General features: G+C 42.5%; 1 protein-coding gene across 1 annotated transcript in view; it reads left to right on the forward strand.

The window, feature by feature from the left end:
- Nucleotides 1-20897, forward strand: part of SERPINI1 (serpin family I member 1) — a 35103-nt gene extending 14206 nt beyond the window's left edge. The window contains exons 5-8 of the mRNA XM_019532690.1: nucleotides 5297-5394; nucleotides 15609-15695; nucleotides 17450-17539; nucleotides 20576-20897. Of these exons, the coding sequence (XP_019388235.1) occupies nucleotides 5297-5394; nucleotides 15609-15695; nucleotides 17450-17539; nucleotides 20576-20652 (352 nt within the window). The 3' untranslated portion in view covers nucleotides 20653-20897. The remainder of the gene's footprint in view (nucleotides 1-5296; nucleotides 5395-15608; nucleotides 15696-17449; nucleotides 17540-20575) is intronic.
- The last annotated feature ends 189 nt before the right edge of the window (nucleotides 20898-21086 follow it).

Consider the following 21086-nt stretch of genomic DNA (forward strand, 5'->3'; position numbering starts at 1 on the left):
TGGGGTCCCCCAGGGCTCGGTCCTCGGGCCTGCGCTGTTCAACATCTTCATCAGTGACTTGGACGAGGGGGTAAAAAGCACACTGTTCAAAATTGCTAATGACACTAAGATGTGGGGGGATGTGGGCACGCTAGAAGGAAGGAATAGGCTACAGTCGGACCTAGACAGGTTACAGGGGTGGGCGGACGAGAATAGGATGGGATTCAACACTGACAAGTGCAAGGTGATGCACCTGGGGAGGAAAAACCAGCACCATACCTACAAGCTAGGGAACTCCCTTCTTGTCAGTGCAGAGGCGGAAAAGGATCTTGGGGTCATCATTGATGCCAAGATGAACATGGACCGGCAGTGTGGGGATGCAGTCAGGAAGGCCAACTGTACGTTGTCATGCATCCACAGAAGCATCTCAAGCAGGTCTAAGAAAGTGATACTCCCTTTCTATGAGGCACTGGTCAGGCCACAGCTAGAGTACTGCGTCCAGTTCTGGGTGTCGCACTTTGAGAGGGATGTGGACAACATAGATAGGGTCCAGAGGAGGGCCACTTGCATGATCAGGGCAGGCCCTATGAGGAGAGGCTACGGGACCTGAACCTGTTCAGCCTCCACAAGAGAGGGCTGAGGGGGGAACTAGTGGCCTGTTACAAGCTAGTCAGAGGGGACCAGCAGGCATTGGGGAAGTTCCTGTTCCCCCAAGCACTACCAGGAGTGACTAGAAATAACGGTCAGAACCTGGCAGAGTGTAAATTCAAATTAGACATCAGGAGGTGCTACTTCACTGTCAGGGCAGCTAGGATCTGGAACCAGCTTCCAAGCGAAGTGGTGCTGGCTCCTGCCCTTGGAGTATTTAAGACAAAGCTAGACAATCACCTTGCTGGGGTCATTTAATCCCAGTACTCTTCAAAAGACCTTTAGTTAAAGCATTGTGCAGCCATTTTTTAAAAACACAGGGGCTTAATACATGTGACACAGCAGCGTTTTAATTAGACTAACTCTCTGGGAACTACTGTAATTAAAATGCCCCCCTCCTGCACCTAAATATATGAATGTATTCCCTTTAACACTAACTTAAAGAGAGAACTGCACCATTATTTATTCGGTTTAATTTCCTTAACTTTGAAACTTACTTGAAAAGTAAAATGCATAGTTACATTTACTGTATTAGACTCTACTGCAGGGGCAGGCAATTATTTCAGCTGGAGGGCCACTTAACTGGTTTTGGTGGTTGTTGAAGGCTACAAAGGTAGCCCTGCCCCTTGACTGGTGCCCCGCCCCCCAGTCACCATCTTGGGACCAGAAATCCTGCCTTTGCCACCAGAAGCTTTTCCCCTTACCCCCAGAAGTACTCCTTTTGGGAAGGGGGTTTGCCATCTTGGAACTGGAAAAAAACAAAACAAAATTGTGTACTAAAAATCAAACATCCGAAATAACATATTTTAATTTTATTTTAAAAAAATATTTTTCTTGATTTCTGTGTGTGTTTGCATCATGTATATAGAGGTGACTGCCTAATATCTCAAAATAAAGTCTTACTCTTGTATACTGTGGGGGGTGGGAGGTATGGGTGGGTGAGTATGGGGGGTGTGGATGTGGGTGGGTAGGTATGGAGGGTTTGTGGGGGAAGTTTGGGGGGGATGTGTGTGGAGGGGGAGAGGGGCTGAGGGCATGGGGGTGCACGTAGCAGTGAACAGGCTCCCCCCAGAAGCTTGTGGGTGTGTATGTGGGGGAGTGCATGTGGGGAGAGGTGCAGTTTGTGGGGGTGTGGGTGGGTGCAGTGTTTTTGGGGTATGTGCTTGTGGGGCGGGGTATGGTGAGGCGTGCATGGGAGCCTCCTCCTCGTGTGCCACACTGAGCTGGTCAACCGCTGCCTTGGAGCACTCACACCCTGCAGTGCCTCCCCACCACGGCCAACAGTGTGCAGCCATGCCCTGCCCTGCCCTGCCCACCCCACGTCTGCTCCAGACTCGCCCTGAGACCAGCCAGAACCTCCACTCAGCCCTGATCCCAGCCAGCCCCATGCCTGGTCCTCTGTCCTCCTGTGGTACATCCGGATGCCTACTGGGCACACAGCAGGGCTTGTGCAGCTCCACAGCTGTCCCTTTCTAGGCAGCCCAAGTGGCGGCAGCTCCTTGGGGCTGCCACCACCGCTGGCCCCAGCCCTGTGGTACTGATGGGAACCTGACCACACAGCCCTGACTCACCCCGCACCTGCTCCAGATTCGCCCGCCCTTGCTGAGCAGCAGCAGTGGCAATGGCCAGGCAGAAACTGCTGCTCAGCCTGACGGGGGGGAAGTAGCCCCTCCCCCTCGGCCTTGCTGGGCACTTTGGGCACTTCTTGCTGCAGCTACCTGGAGCCCGCACAGAGCTGCCATGCATCTCCACCACCATTTCCAGGCTGCCCAACAGGGCAGCAGTGGCAGCGCAGAGAAGCTGCAGGGCAGCCCAGGCACGGGTTCCAGGCAGCTGCAGCAAGAAGGGTCTGGCAGCAGCAAGGACGAGGGGCCACTTTTCCCCCATACTAAGCAGCAGTTTCTGCCTAGCAGCTGCTGCTTGTTCCATTGCTGTTGCTCAGCCTGGGCGGGCGAGTCCAGAACAGGCATGGGGCAGGTCGGGGCTGCGCATGCGCGTCCCGGCCAGTACCGCAGGGCTAAGACCAGCAGTCATAGCAACTGGAAGAAGCCCCAGCCACTGCCTGGGCTGCCTAGAAAGGTAGACTAGCAGCAGAGCTGCTCTAGCCCTGCCGCATGCCCAGAAGACGACGGGAGACCCCACGGCCGGGTGGTGCCTGGGCCGTGTGGGACCAAAGGACCCATCGCAGGCCGGACAGAGCCCCTCCAATCCAGTCTGCAGGCCATATTTTGCCAAACCCTGCTCTACTGCATGTGGTAGTCATTGAGTGATTTGACACTAGTGGCATAAGGTTTTAGTAGGCAACTTTTAGAATAGTGTTATTCCTTTTAAAAATTAACCCTTGCCCTACCCAATGCATATTTAAATACATTACATAATATCAAATAATACTATTCACTCTGCATCTGTGTGAGGGACCAGGCTTTGGCTCTGCATTTAAATTTAGCTCAGTTGTAATATGGCCAGCAGCAATCCCCTGCATGTTCACCCCAATATAATCTGCCATTACAAGTCCCTCTGCGCTGTTTAAAGCTCAGTTAAGATTCCCATCAAGGATCAAATCACTATTTAACTCACTCTTAAAGGTCCCATTGATTTATGTTGGAGTAACTGGAAACAGTATTTGGCCAACTGACTGACAGATCTGAATAAATTCAGATTTGAGGATTTGATCCCCAGCAAAGGACTACATTAGTATGAGGGCTTGCCCCAGATTGGGCATTTTTTCCTTCCTATACAAACACCTAGAACATGGCTTTACTTTATTTCATTCACTAAGGGTGTGCAACCTTTGGACAGACTCCCTGCCTTGGCTGGTGTGAAATTTCCCAGAGCACTTCAGGAGAGCTTCCCCATAATGACATTGTATTAGTTGCTTTCCAGTGCTCTGGTATCCTGACAGAACAAATACACTCTTGAGCATAAAACTGCTTCCCCTCTTTTCATCTCAGGAAACTTGAATAGCCTGTAGGTTGTCTGGTCCTGACTTTAATGCCTTTGTTGTCACCAGTAATTTGTAGCTGCTCTCTACTATGCTCACAAATCTTATTTTCATTTAGACAAATTCTTCCCTAGTGAAGATCTCTAATATCTGTTCTGCAGCTCTACTTCAGCTTCTTTTTTCACTGTTTGCTATTTTTTTCCACCTCCTACTTTTTTCTTACATGAATGTGGATCATGTCTTCCATTTCCTCCTCCTGTTAGATGTTCTTGACAATGGGGAAAATCCAATTGACCTTTATCTTCTCATTCTTCGCTCTCTTGATTATTTTTTAAGCTGCTGGTGTTTGCACATACACTGACATGCAGTGATAGCATCTCCACACTTCATCAGCTGCTTTATGTTAGATCAGGATTCTGTGCAACACTTCTCGTTGCTCACAGCAACAATAATATGGTTGCTGCCACTCCAAGCCTGGCAAATGTTGCATTACAAGTGATGTAATATGAAAGAAGTCTCATCATTAAAGAATCTTTCTATGACAAGAAATGGAACAGTGACACAATATTTTTTTTTTAATTGGGTCAAGAACAGATCAAGACTTTCACCAAGAACTGCAGTCTAGATGTGCTGCAGTCTCTGACCATATGGCTTGTTGAAGAAACTGTATAATGAAACCTGCTGGACTGTGTGCTCTCTCTTTGTATCCTACAGCTATTATAATCCCAGTTATTGTTAATGTAATTGAAATCCTTCATAATTAATGTTCTGGTCATTTTACAGGGAGTCTTTATCGGAAAACATTTCAAATTATGCCTTCTCATCTGTCAGTAGACCTCTGTAACACTTGCAATCTAGCTAAGGTTACTCCTCATTATTTCTTTAATAAACTGTCTCACTGTAATAGTCCAGCTGCTCAGGACTGTCTTTTCTTCTGGAAATGAAGCAAATTATGTTTACTGTAATAGCATGAGCCATTGCATTGGTTCTGACTACAATGAGTCAGTAGCCTATCCCTTATACACCAGAAAGTTCACTCCACAGGTATTTATATATCCTTTTATTCTGTCAGCAATTCAGCTACAGTATATTTAAAAAGTCTGGATGAAAACTGGAATAATACCCATGATTTTTAACCCAAAGTGTCATTTATGTGAATAGGCATCTACTTCCCAGTTTGGAGTTTTATATATATGGGCCTGAATGCTAGTTTTGCCACCAACCTCTTCAGAGACCCTACCAGAACTAACTTTTATATTGCTAGTACTCTTTGTTCTTATCTTATATATTTTCTTAAAATAAAAATTGATCACGTTTCTCCTTCTCCTCCTGTTTCTTTTTACCAACAACTCATTTTTTGTGCTCCTTCAAATCACTCCATTTCAGTCCCTACGTTTTAATCAGTGACACCTTTTATATGTACCTATAATAACTACCTCATTTTTTCAGGTAATATATTGTCATCCCATCTTCTTGATCAAAATATTCTACTAGCATTTTTGGGGCAGGAATTGTGTGTAGTGGAAGTAAATACTGGGTGTTTCTGAAATAAAAATAGTAGTAAAATATTCTGGCTCTGAACTTCATGCATTTGTGGACATTTCTGTGGAACATGTCACCATGCTGTTATATCTGCTACTTTGTTATTTAACCCTCACTAGCCAATCTTTTAAACATGCTACTAAAAATACTGTTTACACCCTTTTGCAACTCTGGTATTCTCCCTAGGTTCACAATAGAACAGGAAATTGATCTGAAAGATGTTTTGAAAAGTCTTGGAGTTACAGAAGCGTTTGGCAGAAGTGCTGATTTCACTGCAATGTCTGGTAAGCGGCCCCCTTTTTTTTGGCTTTCACATTACAGAATGAAGCCTCAGAAATATCTGGTGAGGAGATTGCAAAGTTTGTCTCTTGCCAGTAAAATACCACTTGGGTTTTTTGACCCAAGAGGGAATTGCAGATTTCTCACAATGTTTAACTTTTTGTATTTGTAACAGTATCATGAATATTTTCAGAGCCGATCTAAAAACAGAAAAAAGATATAAAAACAAATCTGGTTGAGTAGAGGCCACCTTTTGTCGTACGAATCATTCTTCTTAATCTTGTGTGACCAGAGATGCGGCTATTGAACTTGTATGGAAAAAACATGCTATTATTCAGGCTGTGGAACTCTCTAGCGCTAAGAAATGTTGAGGCCCAGTAAAGAACAATGCTGAGTCTCTGTGACTCAGTGGATTTGTTTCTGGGGGGTTTTTGTTTTTTTTTTTACCTCTAGCAATCTGGATTCAGATCGCAAATGGATTGTCATCTTTTATCCCTAGGGGCCATTCATCCACAGCATTAAGGCATTGTGCAATTAGTCATTTCCCTAGATACCTTCTATTTAGAATCAGTGGAAAGGAAATGTTTTATGAATAAGGTAAATGAGCATATTTGATGCAGGTTCAGACCTGTTGTCAGCACTTTGTTTTCATAAGCACCATTTAGAAATGCATTTCAAATGGACCCAGCCAAAGCCAGTTGGATTTCTAAAGACTGTAATGCCCTGGAAACATGTTGAATTGACAGTCGCAAAGAGTGAGGACTATCCTCTCTTTCTCAGAATATTCCTCTTTTTTGCACAACAGAAACAGACAATACTAGCACAAGCTTTTCTTTAATGTACAGCTAGTCTTGACCTTAAGGCAGAGAGACTTGTTTAGTCCCCAGGCTTATTGAATCCTTGCTTTGTAATGAAAAGAAAGTTCCAATTAGGGCTGACCATAGTGTAGGTATAATTTACATTTATACAGCTCCCCCTTGTCCCAGTGCACTGCACTAGTTTAACAAACTGATATACAGTACACATCAAACTTCGGTGTGATGTGCATACTAGGAACTGGGCTATAGCAATAAACTGCTATCAAACGATAAATTACTAAATGTCAGTTGTTCTGTGCTGGGTTTTCACTATTAACCCATAGGTGAAAAATTAAGTGTCTCAGTACTTAACACCAGAGCTACCAGGTTTCCCCAGGGGGGGAAAAAACCCTAGTGAATAATACATGTTGGACCCCTGCATTCACACTGTATAGTCTGCATCAGCTCTGAAGACCTGCGTTTCCAAAGGGGACTTTGCAGTCTCTTCTGCCCTCTCTTTCATCCTCAGAGCCCTATCCTAGAAGAGAAGTAGCTACATGCATTTATAAGGGAGAAGAGTTTCTTTTATGGATTGCTTAGTTAGCCAGAAAAATTCTTGAGTAATTTGGGTGCATCCTTTCCCTATTGTCCTGCCTGGTTGAAATTTTGGGGACAAAAAGAAAACTGAATATTTCAACAAAAAGTTTAATTTTTTTTCAACTCTTCCGTCTTTTGAGCAAACTAGATGTTAAAATTTACTTTCGTTGATCTGTGTTGGGATAGTTCCACATTTTTCGCTCCATCCTCTTTTCATATATCTAATTGTAAAATGAAAAAGGTTGGGAAGAAAGAAAAGCAAAAGAATAAATACAAAGTTCTTCCAGTTTTTTGGAAACCTGTCAACTGAAAATTGCTTTAATTCTCTGAAGTTTCCAAGAAGAACATCTTCCATTTCTTGACCACATTCAGTGAAAGCATTGATTCCACAGTAGTAGTCTGTAGAAGCAAAATGAGGAAAGTATCTAAGGTAATTTTAAAATGGCATTTAATACATGGCAGCTGCAAGGCACACCAGATCCTTTATCTGATGTGGTATAGCACCAGGACCTGAATACAGTAACTCTGTGAGCAAGAGGCCAGCAAATAGACTGAATTTGTTTGCATTCAGCCCATGACATTAATGGTTTGTTTAAAGATTTATATTTTGTGCAGTTCTGCCTTACAGAACCAAGAAAGGGCTTAAAACCACATACTTATTTTGTTTGAGTGCATTAACGTCTTGGCCATTTAAAGATTAAGTTGTTTATAGAGTAATGTAGAGTATTAAGTAAGGGAAGATAAATGTGTTGCGTTGTAGCATGCTAATTTGCTTTACTGAATTAAGAACACATCCCAGAAGGTGTTGAAAAGGTCCTTCAGAGTTTATTCAATTAGAGCTTCAAAAATATTTCTTTTTTTCTATCTTTAAATTACTTGGAAATTTTGGCTTGACAGAGTAAACAACAATATTCTGGTTACTTTCCTTTCCTATAAGAGGTTACTTTTTTATGTTTAATCTTCATTCCACAAAAGACTAAAAAAAAACTTTTATACAAAAATTGTAAGTGTTATATTCTAAACTGTGTGCGGAGTATGCTTGAGCCATTGGGAAAAAATGTAGTTTCCTCTTTTCTCCTTTGCTTCTGCATTGGCAAGTTACAATGGAAAGCTCTTCTGAATTTCCAGTAAATGGTTCTAATTCTGTAACCAGCCACAGAATTTGACTTCAGTGGAGTTCTGCTTGTGATCACGTGTCAGCCAATGCACCATTTAGGTTGTTTTATTTTTTTCCCCTTCATTCATTTTGAAAATGAAAATGACCTAACTAGTCAGTTGTACTTTTTTGGATGCCTAGAGCAGTGGTCTCCAAAGGGGGGTGCGCAAGATGATCCATTGGGGTGCGGGAAGAAAATATTTAGAACTTCCATTGGGGTGTGGGAAGAAAATACTAGAACTTCTATTTATATAGAAGTATACTGGGGGTGCGTGCTCAAAAAATGTTTACTGATGGGGTACGCGATTTAAAAAGTTTGGAGACCACTGGCCTAGAGCATGAAGGCTAAGTACAGTCATTTGGAGGATGTAGGGGGAGGTTAAATTCATTCAAAATGGCTGCCCAATATCAGTTAAGTCAGAATGGGGGGCTAGCGGCGGGGTTGGGGGTCTTACTTGCTCGGCTCCAGCAGCTACGAATGCTGATAAAAGTGGCTGCATCCAGAACGCCTTGTGGCATGGGATTTGAGAAGGCTGGTTAGTTGGGGCGAAGGGGGTTGAAAAGAGCAGCTAGGGGCTGGGGCCAGTGGCTGGGTTTTCCCAGCCCTGGGGCTGCAAAAGGAAAGTGTACAGAAGTTCCATGCTCAGTTTTGACCTAAATTAAATTAATTTGATACTACATAGATCCAGGTTCATCTTAAACTGGGTTCTGCAATTTTTAGACAAGTTTGTGTGCATGGAACTTTTGTACGGTTATGGGTTTAGACTGATTGCCCATCACTGAGACTGGGTCTGTAAGTGTAAAGTTGTCATCAGGATGAGTTAATTTTAAATCAGGTGGCCATTTTGAACTTGATTTAACCTCCCCAGATGTTTGTACTTAGCCAAAGTCAAGAAGAGGATATGAATGCAAATGTAAGGCTTGGGTATAATGGGCTTATTGAACCAAAAGTCTTTATCACTGGAAGTGACATAGAAGAATGAAGGAAGTGTCCCTATCTACTGGTGGTGTGCTTAGGATATATTCTACTTTGGCTTTCCCCTCTGCACAAGAAAGAAAAGGAGTTTCTATGAGCCTGCTGACTCCATTCCTTCCTTGCAAAAACCTTTTAAGAAGAGCTTGAACTAATGAGCAAAACTGTTTTCTGGTGGGGTGCTAAATGCTTATAACAGCTGATAAATGCTCTGTTATCAAGAAGGGGTGGGACCCCCGCCCTAATCAAAGCATCCTGGTCATCATGGGGCCTGGCCATTACCTCCTCCCTCTCCCTCTCCCCCCCCTCCCCCCGCCCCAGCTCAGCACTGTAGAAGGAAAGGGAAAGCTGCTTTAGCACCCCCCGGCTTCTAGCCTGAGCCATTGCAAGCATGTACTGGCATTTTCTCAGTCCAGAGGGGATGTCTGTGCAGTTGGTTACAGGCTGATTCAGCTTAAGTAGGTTAGACTAACCTGTAAAGATTGAATCAGTTCAGGCTTTTTGAATGTCTGTCCCTAGAACTATTGATATTAGACAAGAGGTAACATGGATACTGGTTTTTATAAAGGGTTTGTTCTTGTAAACTATACATATGAGGCTTGGCATTTTTGCCATTGGACTCCATCCTTTAGAAGTTCTGTCTTACAAACACTTCCTGTATACTTCCAAATAAGTTTGACATTCCTCATTTTTATCCTGAAGTAATCTGTAGTGCATTGGACTGCTACAATGGCAGCTGCTTTTATCTCCAGAGCTGACCTGCATTTCATTCAGTGAAGTAATCTTTTGGGCCTTGTATGTCAAATGTGGAGTTAATGGGTGGTTTAAAACCTTATTAGAAGTCCCTAAAGTTGTTGTGGCTCAGAAAGATGTCATTCCTTTGGGCTTGCCTGAGCCTGGGAAGTCTATGCTACTTGCTTATAGTTGCACAAAATCAGAGAAGAGTGAGGAACTTAGAAACAACATTGTGATAAATTAAGGAAGTGTGCAGAACTGAGTATAATGACAGGTGAAGTTTGCCTCTTTCACCATCGTGCATGTTGGAAAGAATACTTCAAATTATTCTAGTGCATTATTTTGCACAAAGCTGCAACTTTTATATGTGCCTAAGCAAGTTTGAATTTTCATGGGATTGTAGCCTCTAAAACTCTTTGGCTCCTCTGTAAATCTCAAAGTGAAAAATCTAAATTAACCATAGCCACTTGGAACAATGGCCTGAGCATCACAGTGAGACCGTCAAATTTTAAAACACCCGCTTATTATGCAGTGGGATATAAAATACTGATGTATATAATAATACTATTGCATAAATTACACATTCAAATTTTAAATACTGTGGTCAATTACAGTCTCGCTATGTCCAAAAAAATTGTAGCGTAGCAGAAATAAAGCGGTGCCAGGTGACACATACTGATTACCACAGTGGAGATAGTGATTACCCTTGCACATAAAGTGAGATTGAAAAGACTTGAGATTTTTTTTTCATTTGGCGTGAAGATGAATAAGATTTTATTAGAAAATGCATGGACTAGAGAAGATAAAGTAGGACGAAGTATTTACTCTTTCTCACAATACAAGGACAAAGAGACACCCAATGAAGCTGAAAGGGAACAGAATGAAAAAAGGAAATACCTTTCTGTAATATTGACTTCAATAGCCAGCAAATATCATTTGAGGTCGAGCTTGATAGAAACAGAAAATGTTTTAGACATTTATATGAACAATGAAAACTATCTATAGTTACACTAGGTAAGACCTAAAACTATTTGTATAAGGCCGCTTAAAACTTCATGCTTCATGGTATAAGGCAGATGGTAACTGAGTGGCTAAGCGACCACTTCCGTTATGCGGCTGTGTGAAATTTCACCAGGTATTTTGTTTAGAAGCTGTTTCGATGCATTTTGAGCTCAAAACAGCAAAATCAAAACTAAACAAAAGGCTTCGAAACAGCTTCAAAGAAAAATGAGGGCACTCAAAACATTTATAAAGTCTACAAACAGTTCGAGTTTCAAAGACAGTCTTACTTGGCTTCAGCGTCGGTCCATACTGGGCATGCATTGCATCCAGCACCGGAGAAGACTGCTCCTCCTCTCAGCTCCTCCTCTCAGCAGCCTCCTCTCAGCTGACGTGCAGATCCGGGGGTGCGCACCCCCAGAAGAAGTCCAGCACAGCCCCACTCCTCCTGGGGGTGCGGGTCCCTGGACCTGTGCACCAGATAAGAGGAGGCTGCTGCTGCTGGCAAGTGTCAGGAGTTGTGTTTTGAAGATTTTGAGGTTTCCCAGAAACCTCTGCACCTATCTTCTTGAAACAGGGTTCATGCCCTCAGAAGGGGCTACCATCCCCGCTATTTTGATCCACGAGGCAAGAAATGACACAGTTTTAGGCATTTTTATGATTCCCCATTATTGCCTATGGGCAAAACGTGTTGAAACAATGAAACCGTTTCGATGAAACAAAACAGGACAGTACCTCAAAATGAAACAACAAAATGAAACACAGTTCCTTTGAAATGGCAAAATGGACATCAAAATGAAATGATAGTGTTTCTCACAGTCCTATTCCCTTATGGGTATTTTGTCAGTTGTGACATAAGTTGCATCCTGCTCAGAAGCTCTTGATGCTAGCCTCTATTAACACTGATCTCTGATGCAGTGCAGTACAGGCAGTCCTCGGACTTATGACACAATTGGTTCCTGAAAATTGCGTCTTAAGTCGAAATGTTGTAATTCAGAACCAATTTTCTCATAAGAAGCAGTGTTATAAAGGGGGATTGGTTCCTGAACCAAGGCCTAATACCCTATTTTCACCAAACATACCCCAGAATTTTGTACTTCATCAATTATGGATGAGTAATATAGCTACATTAATATATTTATATTGTAAATAGCAATCATATTGATTTGGAAGGACTTCTTTGAGGAGACTTTGCTGGACTTTATGAAGGGCTCTTGGCTGGAGTCTTCTCAGGAGTCTTGGCTGCAAGCTTTATTGGAATCTTATCTGCTTTCTTAAAGAAAGTGTCCAAGGAAGTTTGGACAGACGCTCTCCAGGGAGATAAGTGATGCAGCAAACTTGTTCATTGGCATGGCATCGCATCAGATCAAGCGTTGGAAGTTAAAACTGGCATTGTAAAGTTGAAACAGGGTATCACTTTATAAACGTTGTAAGTGCAAAACGTTGTAACTCGAAATGTTGTAAGTCAAGGACTGTCTGTATGTTGATTCCGGATTTTCCATAGATTCAGTTTACTATGTCATGGTTTTAAGATCCTGTTCCTGCACCAGGCCCATTACAGGACAACACTCAGCAATAAGTATGATCATTAAGTGTTTGCAAAATCAGACTCTAGGAGCAGAGCATTAATCAGGGTTATAGACAAAGGACCCAGTCTTTCAGAATGCTGAAACACCACAGATACCAGGGTAGCTAGGAGCTGCTTAGTCTTGCAGGATCAAGCATTTTGTAAAAAAATTAATTAATTAAAAAATCACAGGGATCTGTCCCTTAAATGAAGAAGTTTAATTAAAATATCAGATTAGGCTGAATGGTCATCTCTTAGCTTGTCTACTGTTAAGTATAAGTATTTCAGGGGTTTTAAAAGAGCAATGAGCGCACTCAGATAGTGTACACACACACACCTCTCAGCATTAGCTAGCATACCACATGCCTAGGGTCTGTGGGGCTGGGGTCCGTGCTGTGGGAGATGGGAGGAGGGGTTCCCTGCTTGAGGAGCAAGGTGGGGTGGCACAGGGAAGCCAGGCAGACCCTGCTGTGCCTGCAGTCTCTGCCAGAGGTCTGGCTAGGGAGCAGGGGGTGGGGCCAGGCCTGTTCTCTGGAGCAGGCAGCCCAGCCTTGGGACAGACATTGCATAAACCAGTTTGGCCCAAATCAGTTAAGTCTGATACTACACTCTACCAGGTTTATCTTAAACCAGTTTCAGCCATTTTGAAACTGGCTTATGTGCACTGAACTTATGTTCGTTACAGATTTAAACCAGTTGATGATCACTTAAACTGGCTTATGTGTAATATCTGTCCCTAGCCCAAGCATTCTTTAGCAGTGCTGAATAGAGTGGAAGAATCATTTCTCTTGATTTGCAAGAGTCAGTCTTGTTAATATAATGCAATATGCTCTTGGGGAGGGAGGGGTTGCAACAGGGCATATTTGTTGGCTCATATTCCACTATGGTCCACTGCAACCCCCAGGTCCTTCTCTGCAGTCAAGGCCATCCTTTGGGTGGGGGGGAGGGGGATTGGGGTGACTGCTCCAAGCCCTGCATTTTGGGGGGCCCTGCAAAGCCAGATAGAGCAGCTACAGCCCCACCCCTCAACAGTGTTAAAGGGGCCTCGTACAGGCTGATTTGCCCTGGGACCCTGCATCACCTACAGTCACTTCTGTCTGCAGTATATATAAATTTTAATTTTTGTATCATTTGTGTGTGTTTATATATACATTCAAATATATATAAATATAAAATGTGTGTGTGTATATTAAAAAAATAAATTCAACAGAATACTGTTAACCTTTTTATCTTAATAAAGGAAATCTCTGTTACAATTTACCAGTGTTTGTATGTATAATATCTACAGTGAGAATTATCTGAAGCAGTAAAATGGGATTATGAGAGGGCTGAATTTCAGTCTCAATAACTTCACATATATGGTAGCTTTACAGGAAAGCTATATTTTACAGTTGACCTTAGTATTAGCTGCATAAATAAGCCATGGGATAAATAACTGGTAGAGTTCAAAATGTTAAAGCTTGAACACATTACATACTTTCAGATGATCTCTCTATTAAAACTTAGGCAGATACAAAAACAAAGTAATTTTGTGCTTAGTCCACAAGATAAGCAGATGTTATATGACAGATGTACTAAAAATAGCACAGTGGAGACTATTTTCCTCCTTTGTTTCAAGATAACAGCATTTCTGAAAGCTTAGAATTGAATCCCAGTAGCTGTACAGTAGTTGAGCAGTCTACTGTACATTTTGCCACATACAGTCCCATAGGAAATCAGCTGTAGCTCTTATGGGAGAGATGCTAAGCAGCTGAACTTTTGAGAGTTAGCTCAGTTCTGAGCCAACACAGTTTCTCTTGACTTATTGAGTACTGTTGGGTTTACATGATAGCCAGAGCTATCTTTTTGCCTTAGATGCTATCATTTAATATTGTAACTGTTAGATGGAGTTATGAGAGAGGGCTGAAATATATGGAGGACAAATCGGAAAAATGTCCCTACAAGCTTTTATTTATATATCTATTATTCAACATGTTCAGTTACTGGCCTGAGATCAGGTAGTGTAGTGTGTACTAAGGATTTGCATGAGAAGGCTTCAGAAATGGAAAAAAGTATTTAAATTGATTGTCATCTTTTATTATATTTTTGCATCACAATGTACTTCTCTGTTATGACTGTTCTTCTTTTACATCTCTGTTACATATTCTTATATCTAACCTGATCTTGTACAATGTATTTTCATGTAGATCAGGGCTGTCCCACTTCTGAGCTTCCAGGGACCACATACCAGGGGGGTGGAATGCACCAGCCACACTGCAGATGCTCCCCCTCACCCAATGCTGCACCCATGCAGGCACTCCCCACCGCTGTAATGGGCACCCCCTCCCAGCAACATGCAATTCCCTCCTGCACGAGCCTACACAAGTGTGATCCCCACTTGCACGCAGCCCCATTCCTCCCCCTTCATCCCATGCGGCCTTGGACTCACCCTCAGCTCCCTGTACTGCTCCACTGTCTTGGGGGACAAAGGCAGAAAGGAGCAGTGGAGGAGAGTTGGGGAGCCTGGAGTAATGTGGACAGTGGCTGCGGGTTGAGAGCATGGGGACCATACATTAATCCCTCATGAGCTGCCAGTTGGACAGCTCTAATTTGGACTGTATGGAAATAAATTTTATATAAATTTAGTTACCAGCGTAATGGAAATTGATTAACTTTTCTAGTTAGTAATTTCTTTAGAGCCTTCTGCAACATGATACATTCTTTCAGGGTTGGGTGGCGGGGGGAGGGCGGTGCACGCATGTGCGTGTGCATTGGCTCTGATCCTACAGCCTTGGAATTTAATAGCAAAACTCCCAGTAGTTTCAGGTTCAGACCCAAATAGAGCTGTTGGAAGAGAGAGCGCAAGGAGGACCCGTTTGCAATCATACTGGAATGAATGACAGAATTCCCACTGGCATCACTGGGCAATGGCTGGACTTTGGTAACTTCTGGAGTTGTTATTATGCCTTGACCTTAAACATCTTTCCCTTAACTGCAGGAATGAGAGGAAAATGGGCGTGAGAAATTAGGACCCGATTCTGAAAATGGATTTACGGAACATGTGACGCTTTTGTCTGCATTGAAGCCAAATGTTCTGTTATAACAACATATTGCTTTCCTCCAAGTCTCGGTTTGCTTTGTCTTCTTTTAAGCTGTTTGAGATGGGCACTGTCTCTTCAGTCCGTTTGTACAGCACCTGCCTTGCTGGAGCTCTGATCTTGATTTGAAGTTCTTAAGTGCTGGGGAAAGAGAAGGAAAGGAATACAAATACAAACAAGATAAACGTGTATTTAGAGGGGCTGTTCAGGAGGAGAACCCATCCCAGTAACCTGTGTGTTTGTATTCTTCTAATAGCTTTAAAAAATGCTTCACTTCTCACTACTGACCCACATCAAATGTGTCTTTTTCTCCCTCAGATAACAAAGAGCTTTACCTTGCTAAAGCAATTCACAAGTCATTCATAGAAGTTAATGAAGAAGGCTCTGAAGCTGCTGCTGCCTCAGGTACCCAACTGAAGAAACAATAGATTTACATTATAGGTCTGGCTATCCTATACTAACTAATATTTTTAAAATGTCTTGGTGAAGAGCCAGAAAAGCTGAGCATGATTCAACATGAGGACACAGCACAGCAAGCATCCCTAGAGAGGATGCTAGAAGTTGAAAATGCCAGCATTTTCTTCATGTGATGTGTCATAAAGAGCACGCAAAGTGCTCCATGGAAGATATTCCTCTTCCCCATATCCTTCCTAATGAGAGCTAGGAGAGGGCACAAGCCGTAGTTTTAAAGAGAGATTTTCTTTTAGGAACTTGAATCTTGGCAATCTATGGTGATTATTTTCAGGGGGGAGGAGGGCTTTCCTCATGAGTGATCTGCCAATTGAGGAGTTTTCTGCATTTTCTCCAAAATGATTAGAACTAGCTCAGCAATGTTGTTGCACTTTAAGTGCAAAAGCAGAAATGCAAAATGGGGCGTGATAACTTGAAACAGTTAGTTTGCAAGCATTAATGCTTCAAGGACTAGATGGCCAAACACAGGCAAATGAGTTCTGTTATCTGCCAGTTTATGGTATGAGGTGATCCTCCTCCCCACCCACGTCCCCAAATGTACTTGTGCTGTTCTTTTGAGAAAGGTAAAAATGAAATTCCCTTTGTAACAAATCCCATAGCAGTTCTGCATTTGGAATTTAACATTCATATGTATTCCTGGCACATAGAAGCTTTTATTGCTAATGCAGTGAAAGGTAATGAAACACTTGGAAATAATAAAGCTCTAGAGAAATCCTTACATTTCCAAATACAAAATAATAATCATAATAACGAAGAACCAAATTTTTCATAGCAAGTTTTATCCTTAGTTTCTTTGCTATTTACTGTATTTAAAGAATCAAGTTAATTTAAAAGCTGCAAGATAGGCACATCCATTAAGCTGGTGGTGCTCAACCTGTGGCCTGTGGGCCAGATCCAGCCTGTGGAGTCTGTCATCTAGCCCATGGCTCTCCCTCATGGGTCTGGACATTTGGTGGAAGGGTAGCAGGGGCAGTGTTAATTGCTGCTCCTCTGCTGCCTAATGTCGAGACCTGTGGAAAGCCTCTCAAGCTGGATGTCATGTCCTTGCATCCTCAGTCACGCTGGCGCACGGTTGGGCTGTCATTGCCAGACCCAGGCACACGGGGTCAGGGCAGCATGTGACCAAGTCCAGGCATGCCAGATTACTTTCATGGACCCAACCCCATGCTGGATCCAGCCTGCAGATTGGCCCCACACCAGTCAACCTGCCTGCAGGGCCACATAAATTGAGCATCATTTCACTACACCCTTATTCACCAAAATAAGGGGCTACCTATAAGTAACAAAAGCAAGCTTGAGCATTGCCTGGCCCAATAAAGGCTGTTAGATTGTTTGCTATAATGCATTTCTTTTCAAAAGGGAATGGCTTTCATAACTCTCTTTAAGGTTCTGCCTTTTTGTAAATTATAAGCTGTTCCCTCAGCACTGGAAATAAATTGTGTCCCTGGCCATTGTTAATCATTCTTGGAACATAAATAGACATGTAATTACTTCGTAAGTCTGTTTCATTTTAGATTAGATTGTTCGCACTATTTCTTGGTGACATTCAGTGCAGTAGTGAAGGCTTTAATGGCTATCCGTGAGCTATACAAGTATCACTTGCAAAGAAGCTAACCTATTATAGAAGAGAACAATATGGCAAAGATGTGGTAATGGCCAACATGCTGCCTCTTTGTTTTTCCCCTCAGGAATGATTGCCATTAGTAGAATGGCAGTGCTTTACCCACAGGTCATAGTTGATCATCCGTTTTTCTTCCTGGTCAGGAACAGGAGAACAGGTGAGTGCATAGCTTTCTGAGATGCTTTTTTATTCTTCTGAGTGAATCCCCACTGGATGCAGGCAGCAGAAACTGCCTATTTTGGATCAATAAACTGGTCTTCTGGTATATTTTTTGTTCTCTGAAATACTACTCAGAGGTTAGCTTTAAAAAAATGTCATTTTTTTGTGCATTCTTCAGCACTCCTCCAAAGTAAAAAAAAAAAAAAAAGACCCAGAACAGACCAGCAATTATTTTTGCTTGTGTTTGATAAGCAGTTTTAAGGGGAAAATTACTGAAGGTGGGGACCAAATTGCTGTTGTGATCTTATAGCTGTACATTTGACTTCATACAGGGATGTGAGGCTGCTATCCTGAAGCAGTCTGTGTTCCTGGACTTTGACTTCAATAATAACTGTACTTCAATGAAGCCAGCAACATTTGTTCAACAGGATTTGCCTTCCTACCAACTGGCTTCCTTAATGCACAGATACTAGAGATATGAATGATTCTGTGGCACTGTTGATGTTTGGTGACAGGCAAGGATAGGGACAGCACTCGTTAGCAAAATAGGCTGTGATGAAGTAATGTCTTGGTTTCATATATATAATTTGTTTTTGCTAACTATGTGGATATGACTGGATAACAAATGACACATTACTACACAGCCATTTAGCAAACAGAAATCTGTGTGGTTGGCATTTTAATCTCATCTGCAGCAAAATCCAGCCACTTCAGTGCATCTGAAGTGAGTCTGGCCCATCATGCAAAAAATCCCCTTAAGTTATTGTTAAACATTTACATTGCTGTAGTCTCTAGAGCCCAACCAAGCTTTGCCCCACTGGACTATAACCATGCAAATGTTGACAGCCTGTGTCACAAACTTTGCAACAGATGGGCAAGGTACACTGAAGAAACTCAGCAACAAGTGCAGCAAAATACAAAACCTTGGTTCAGAATCTCTCCAAAGTACTAGTGAGCGATTAATAAACTGGCCTGGTTAGACTAGAATTGTTTGTTCTCCATGGGGACTGACTAGCTCAGGAGACTGGTGCTGGTTTATAGATGCTTTGTCTTTAGGACATAGAGAAGTAGGGCTGGAAGGGACCTCAGGGGGTCATCTGATCTAGTCTGTCCCCCTACCTGAGGCAGGATAATTCTTAATCCATCCCATGCAGCCATAATCTAAACTGTACATAAGACTACCTGACAGCATAGACCTAACACCCTAACCTGCCACAGGTAAAGCAAAGAAACCACAGCAGTCAATGTCCTGCTTGTATAAAATGTTGTCACTATATGCTCAAGTAGTGCCAGGCAGAGGGCCACACCTCCCACTACAGAGGAAGACAAAACCCCCCACAATCCATACCAGTCTGACTGTGGGGTAGCAGTCCTTCCTGGCCTCAGATATGACAATTGGTCTGACCTTGAGTGGAGGGGCAAGACCCTCTTGCCAGGAACCTCCACCTTTGCTCCTAGCAAGAGAATTGGCACACCCCAGTTGCAGTCCCCAGCCTTGGCTGTAGCCAGCACCCAATGCCTCTGCAGAGGCTTAAAAACACCCTAAAAAGGAGCAGGGGGCGGGAGCAACCAGCAATGCCCAGAAGCATTGGAAATACCTATGGTAAAAAAATAGATGTAGCTGTAGCTACACCTAAATAATCCCTGACCAGTGGCTGTCCAACTTCTTCTTGAACACCTCCAGTGATGAAGAGTCCACAACTTCCCTAGGCAGTCTATTCCACTGCCTCACTATTCTCACACTGAAGAAGTTTTTCCAGATATCCAACCTCAATTTACTTTGCTACAGCTTCAAGTTGGTCCACATCCTTCTCTCTTACAGCAAGAGAAAAAAGGTGCTTTCCCTTTTCTTTATGGAGGCCCTTTAAGTATTTGAAGATTGCTATCCTGTCCCCTCTTACGTACCTTTTCCATGAACTGAACATGCCTAGTTCCTTCAGCCTGTCTTCATATGACTTGCCTTCCTGGCACTTAATCATCTTTCTTACCTGCCTCTGGGCTCTCTCTAACTTCTCCATGTCCTTTTTAAATTGTAGAGCCCAGAACTACAGACACTCCTCCAGATGGGGCCTAACTAGTGCCGAGTAAAAGCACTATTGCCTCCCATGTCTTGCATCGTATGCTTCTACTGATCTATCCAAAACCACATTGGCCTTTTGTGCAGCTGAATCACACTGCAGACTCATAATGAGTCTGTGGTCTACCAGGACTCGCAACTCCTTTTCCATAGAGCTGTCATCGAGTCAAGTGTCCCCCATTTGTATTTGTGTTTTTGATTATTGCTTCTGAAGTGTAGCACCTTGCATTTATCCATATTGAACTTCATCCTTTTATCTCTAGCCCAACTTGCCAGTCTGTCGAGATCCTTCTGAATTTCCCTCTCATCCTCTGTTCACAATCCTTCCCAGTTTCATGTCATCCATTCAGGTGGAGCAAGTCAGTAAAAGCCTTGAAGTATTTTATCACTCTGTGACTAATTGCTTCTGTGCCTGATTTTTTTTCATTCTTTTGGCATTTTTCTGGTTGAATTCCAAAGGAGCAGGAATCACAGGAGCTGTCTGTGGGCAGATGCCTATGTTGTAGTTAAAGCTAGCTGCCATTGTGTGAGAGTCTTCCCCAGAAATCAAGGGTTGGAATGGATGTGGAGGAGACTAAGCTATCTGCTTGATATCCAGTGATGATTCCTCCAGGGATCTTATCCAAAGCCCATTAAAATCTATGAATCTTTCTATTGATTTCAGTGGGCTTTGCAGCAAACCCTGGAGTAAATTGAAATGTATTGACAGTATACACTTTTGTTGCTTCTGTCTGTCCTGTACCTGTTCTGAATATAAAGATGCCTTCATTCTCTAGGGCTCTCAATCCATTGCCTTTCATGGTTACTAAATTATTTCTCACTCTTACGTGCATACATCTTATAAACATTGCAGTGCATAAATTCTCATTTTAATATTGCATTTGTGTTCATCACAGTGTTCTCAAAGTGGTGTTCTTCTACATGATTCTGATTTTTGCCTTGTCCCTCTTGGTTTAGGAACAATCTTGTTCATGGGAAGAGTAATGCACCCAGAAGCAATGAATTCAAGCGGCCATGACTTTGAAGAACTCTAACTCTCTTCACCACCATCACCTGATTTAAAAAAAAAAAGAGGAAATAAGCACACTGAGTTTGCAAATGATATATTTAAGGTTTGCCGTGTTTAAAGACACTGTCTAAAATACTTTCAGATTTAACTGTGGCTTAAAATTACAAGCCAGGCTTGTGGAGGAAAGCTTTCAGTATTAAAATAATGGTTCTATTGCTGTCATTGTGAATGCTGTGTTGGTCCTTAAAATAAAATTGTGTATATGTCAACTTATGTGTTTCTTCTTCTAGTGAATTGTAATGTAAAACTTCACTAATTGTTCATTACTGGATTTCTTCCATCCCACAGCTGATTTGGTCAGTACAACACAACAAGACTATCTACACTTGATGATTAACAGAGCTGTGTGAAATGTTAATATAAAACTGCAGTCTCTTCCTTCTCCTAGAAAAAAGTGGC

This window comes from Crocodylus porosus, unplaced genomic scaffold (assembly GCF_001723895.1).
Source record: "Crocodylus porosus isolate Cpor-Errol unplaced genomic scaffold, CroPor_comp1, whole genome shotgun sequence".
Taxonomy (NCBI): domain Eukaryota; kingdom Metazoa; phylum Chordata; order Crocodylia; family Crocodylidae; genus Crocodylus; species Crocodylus porosus.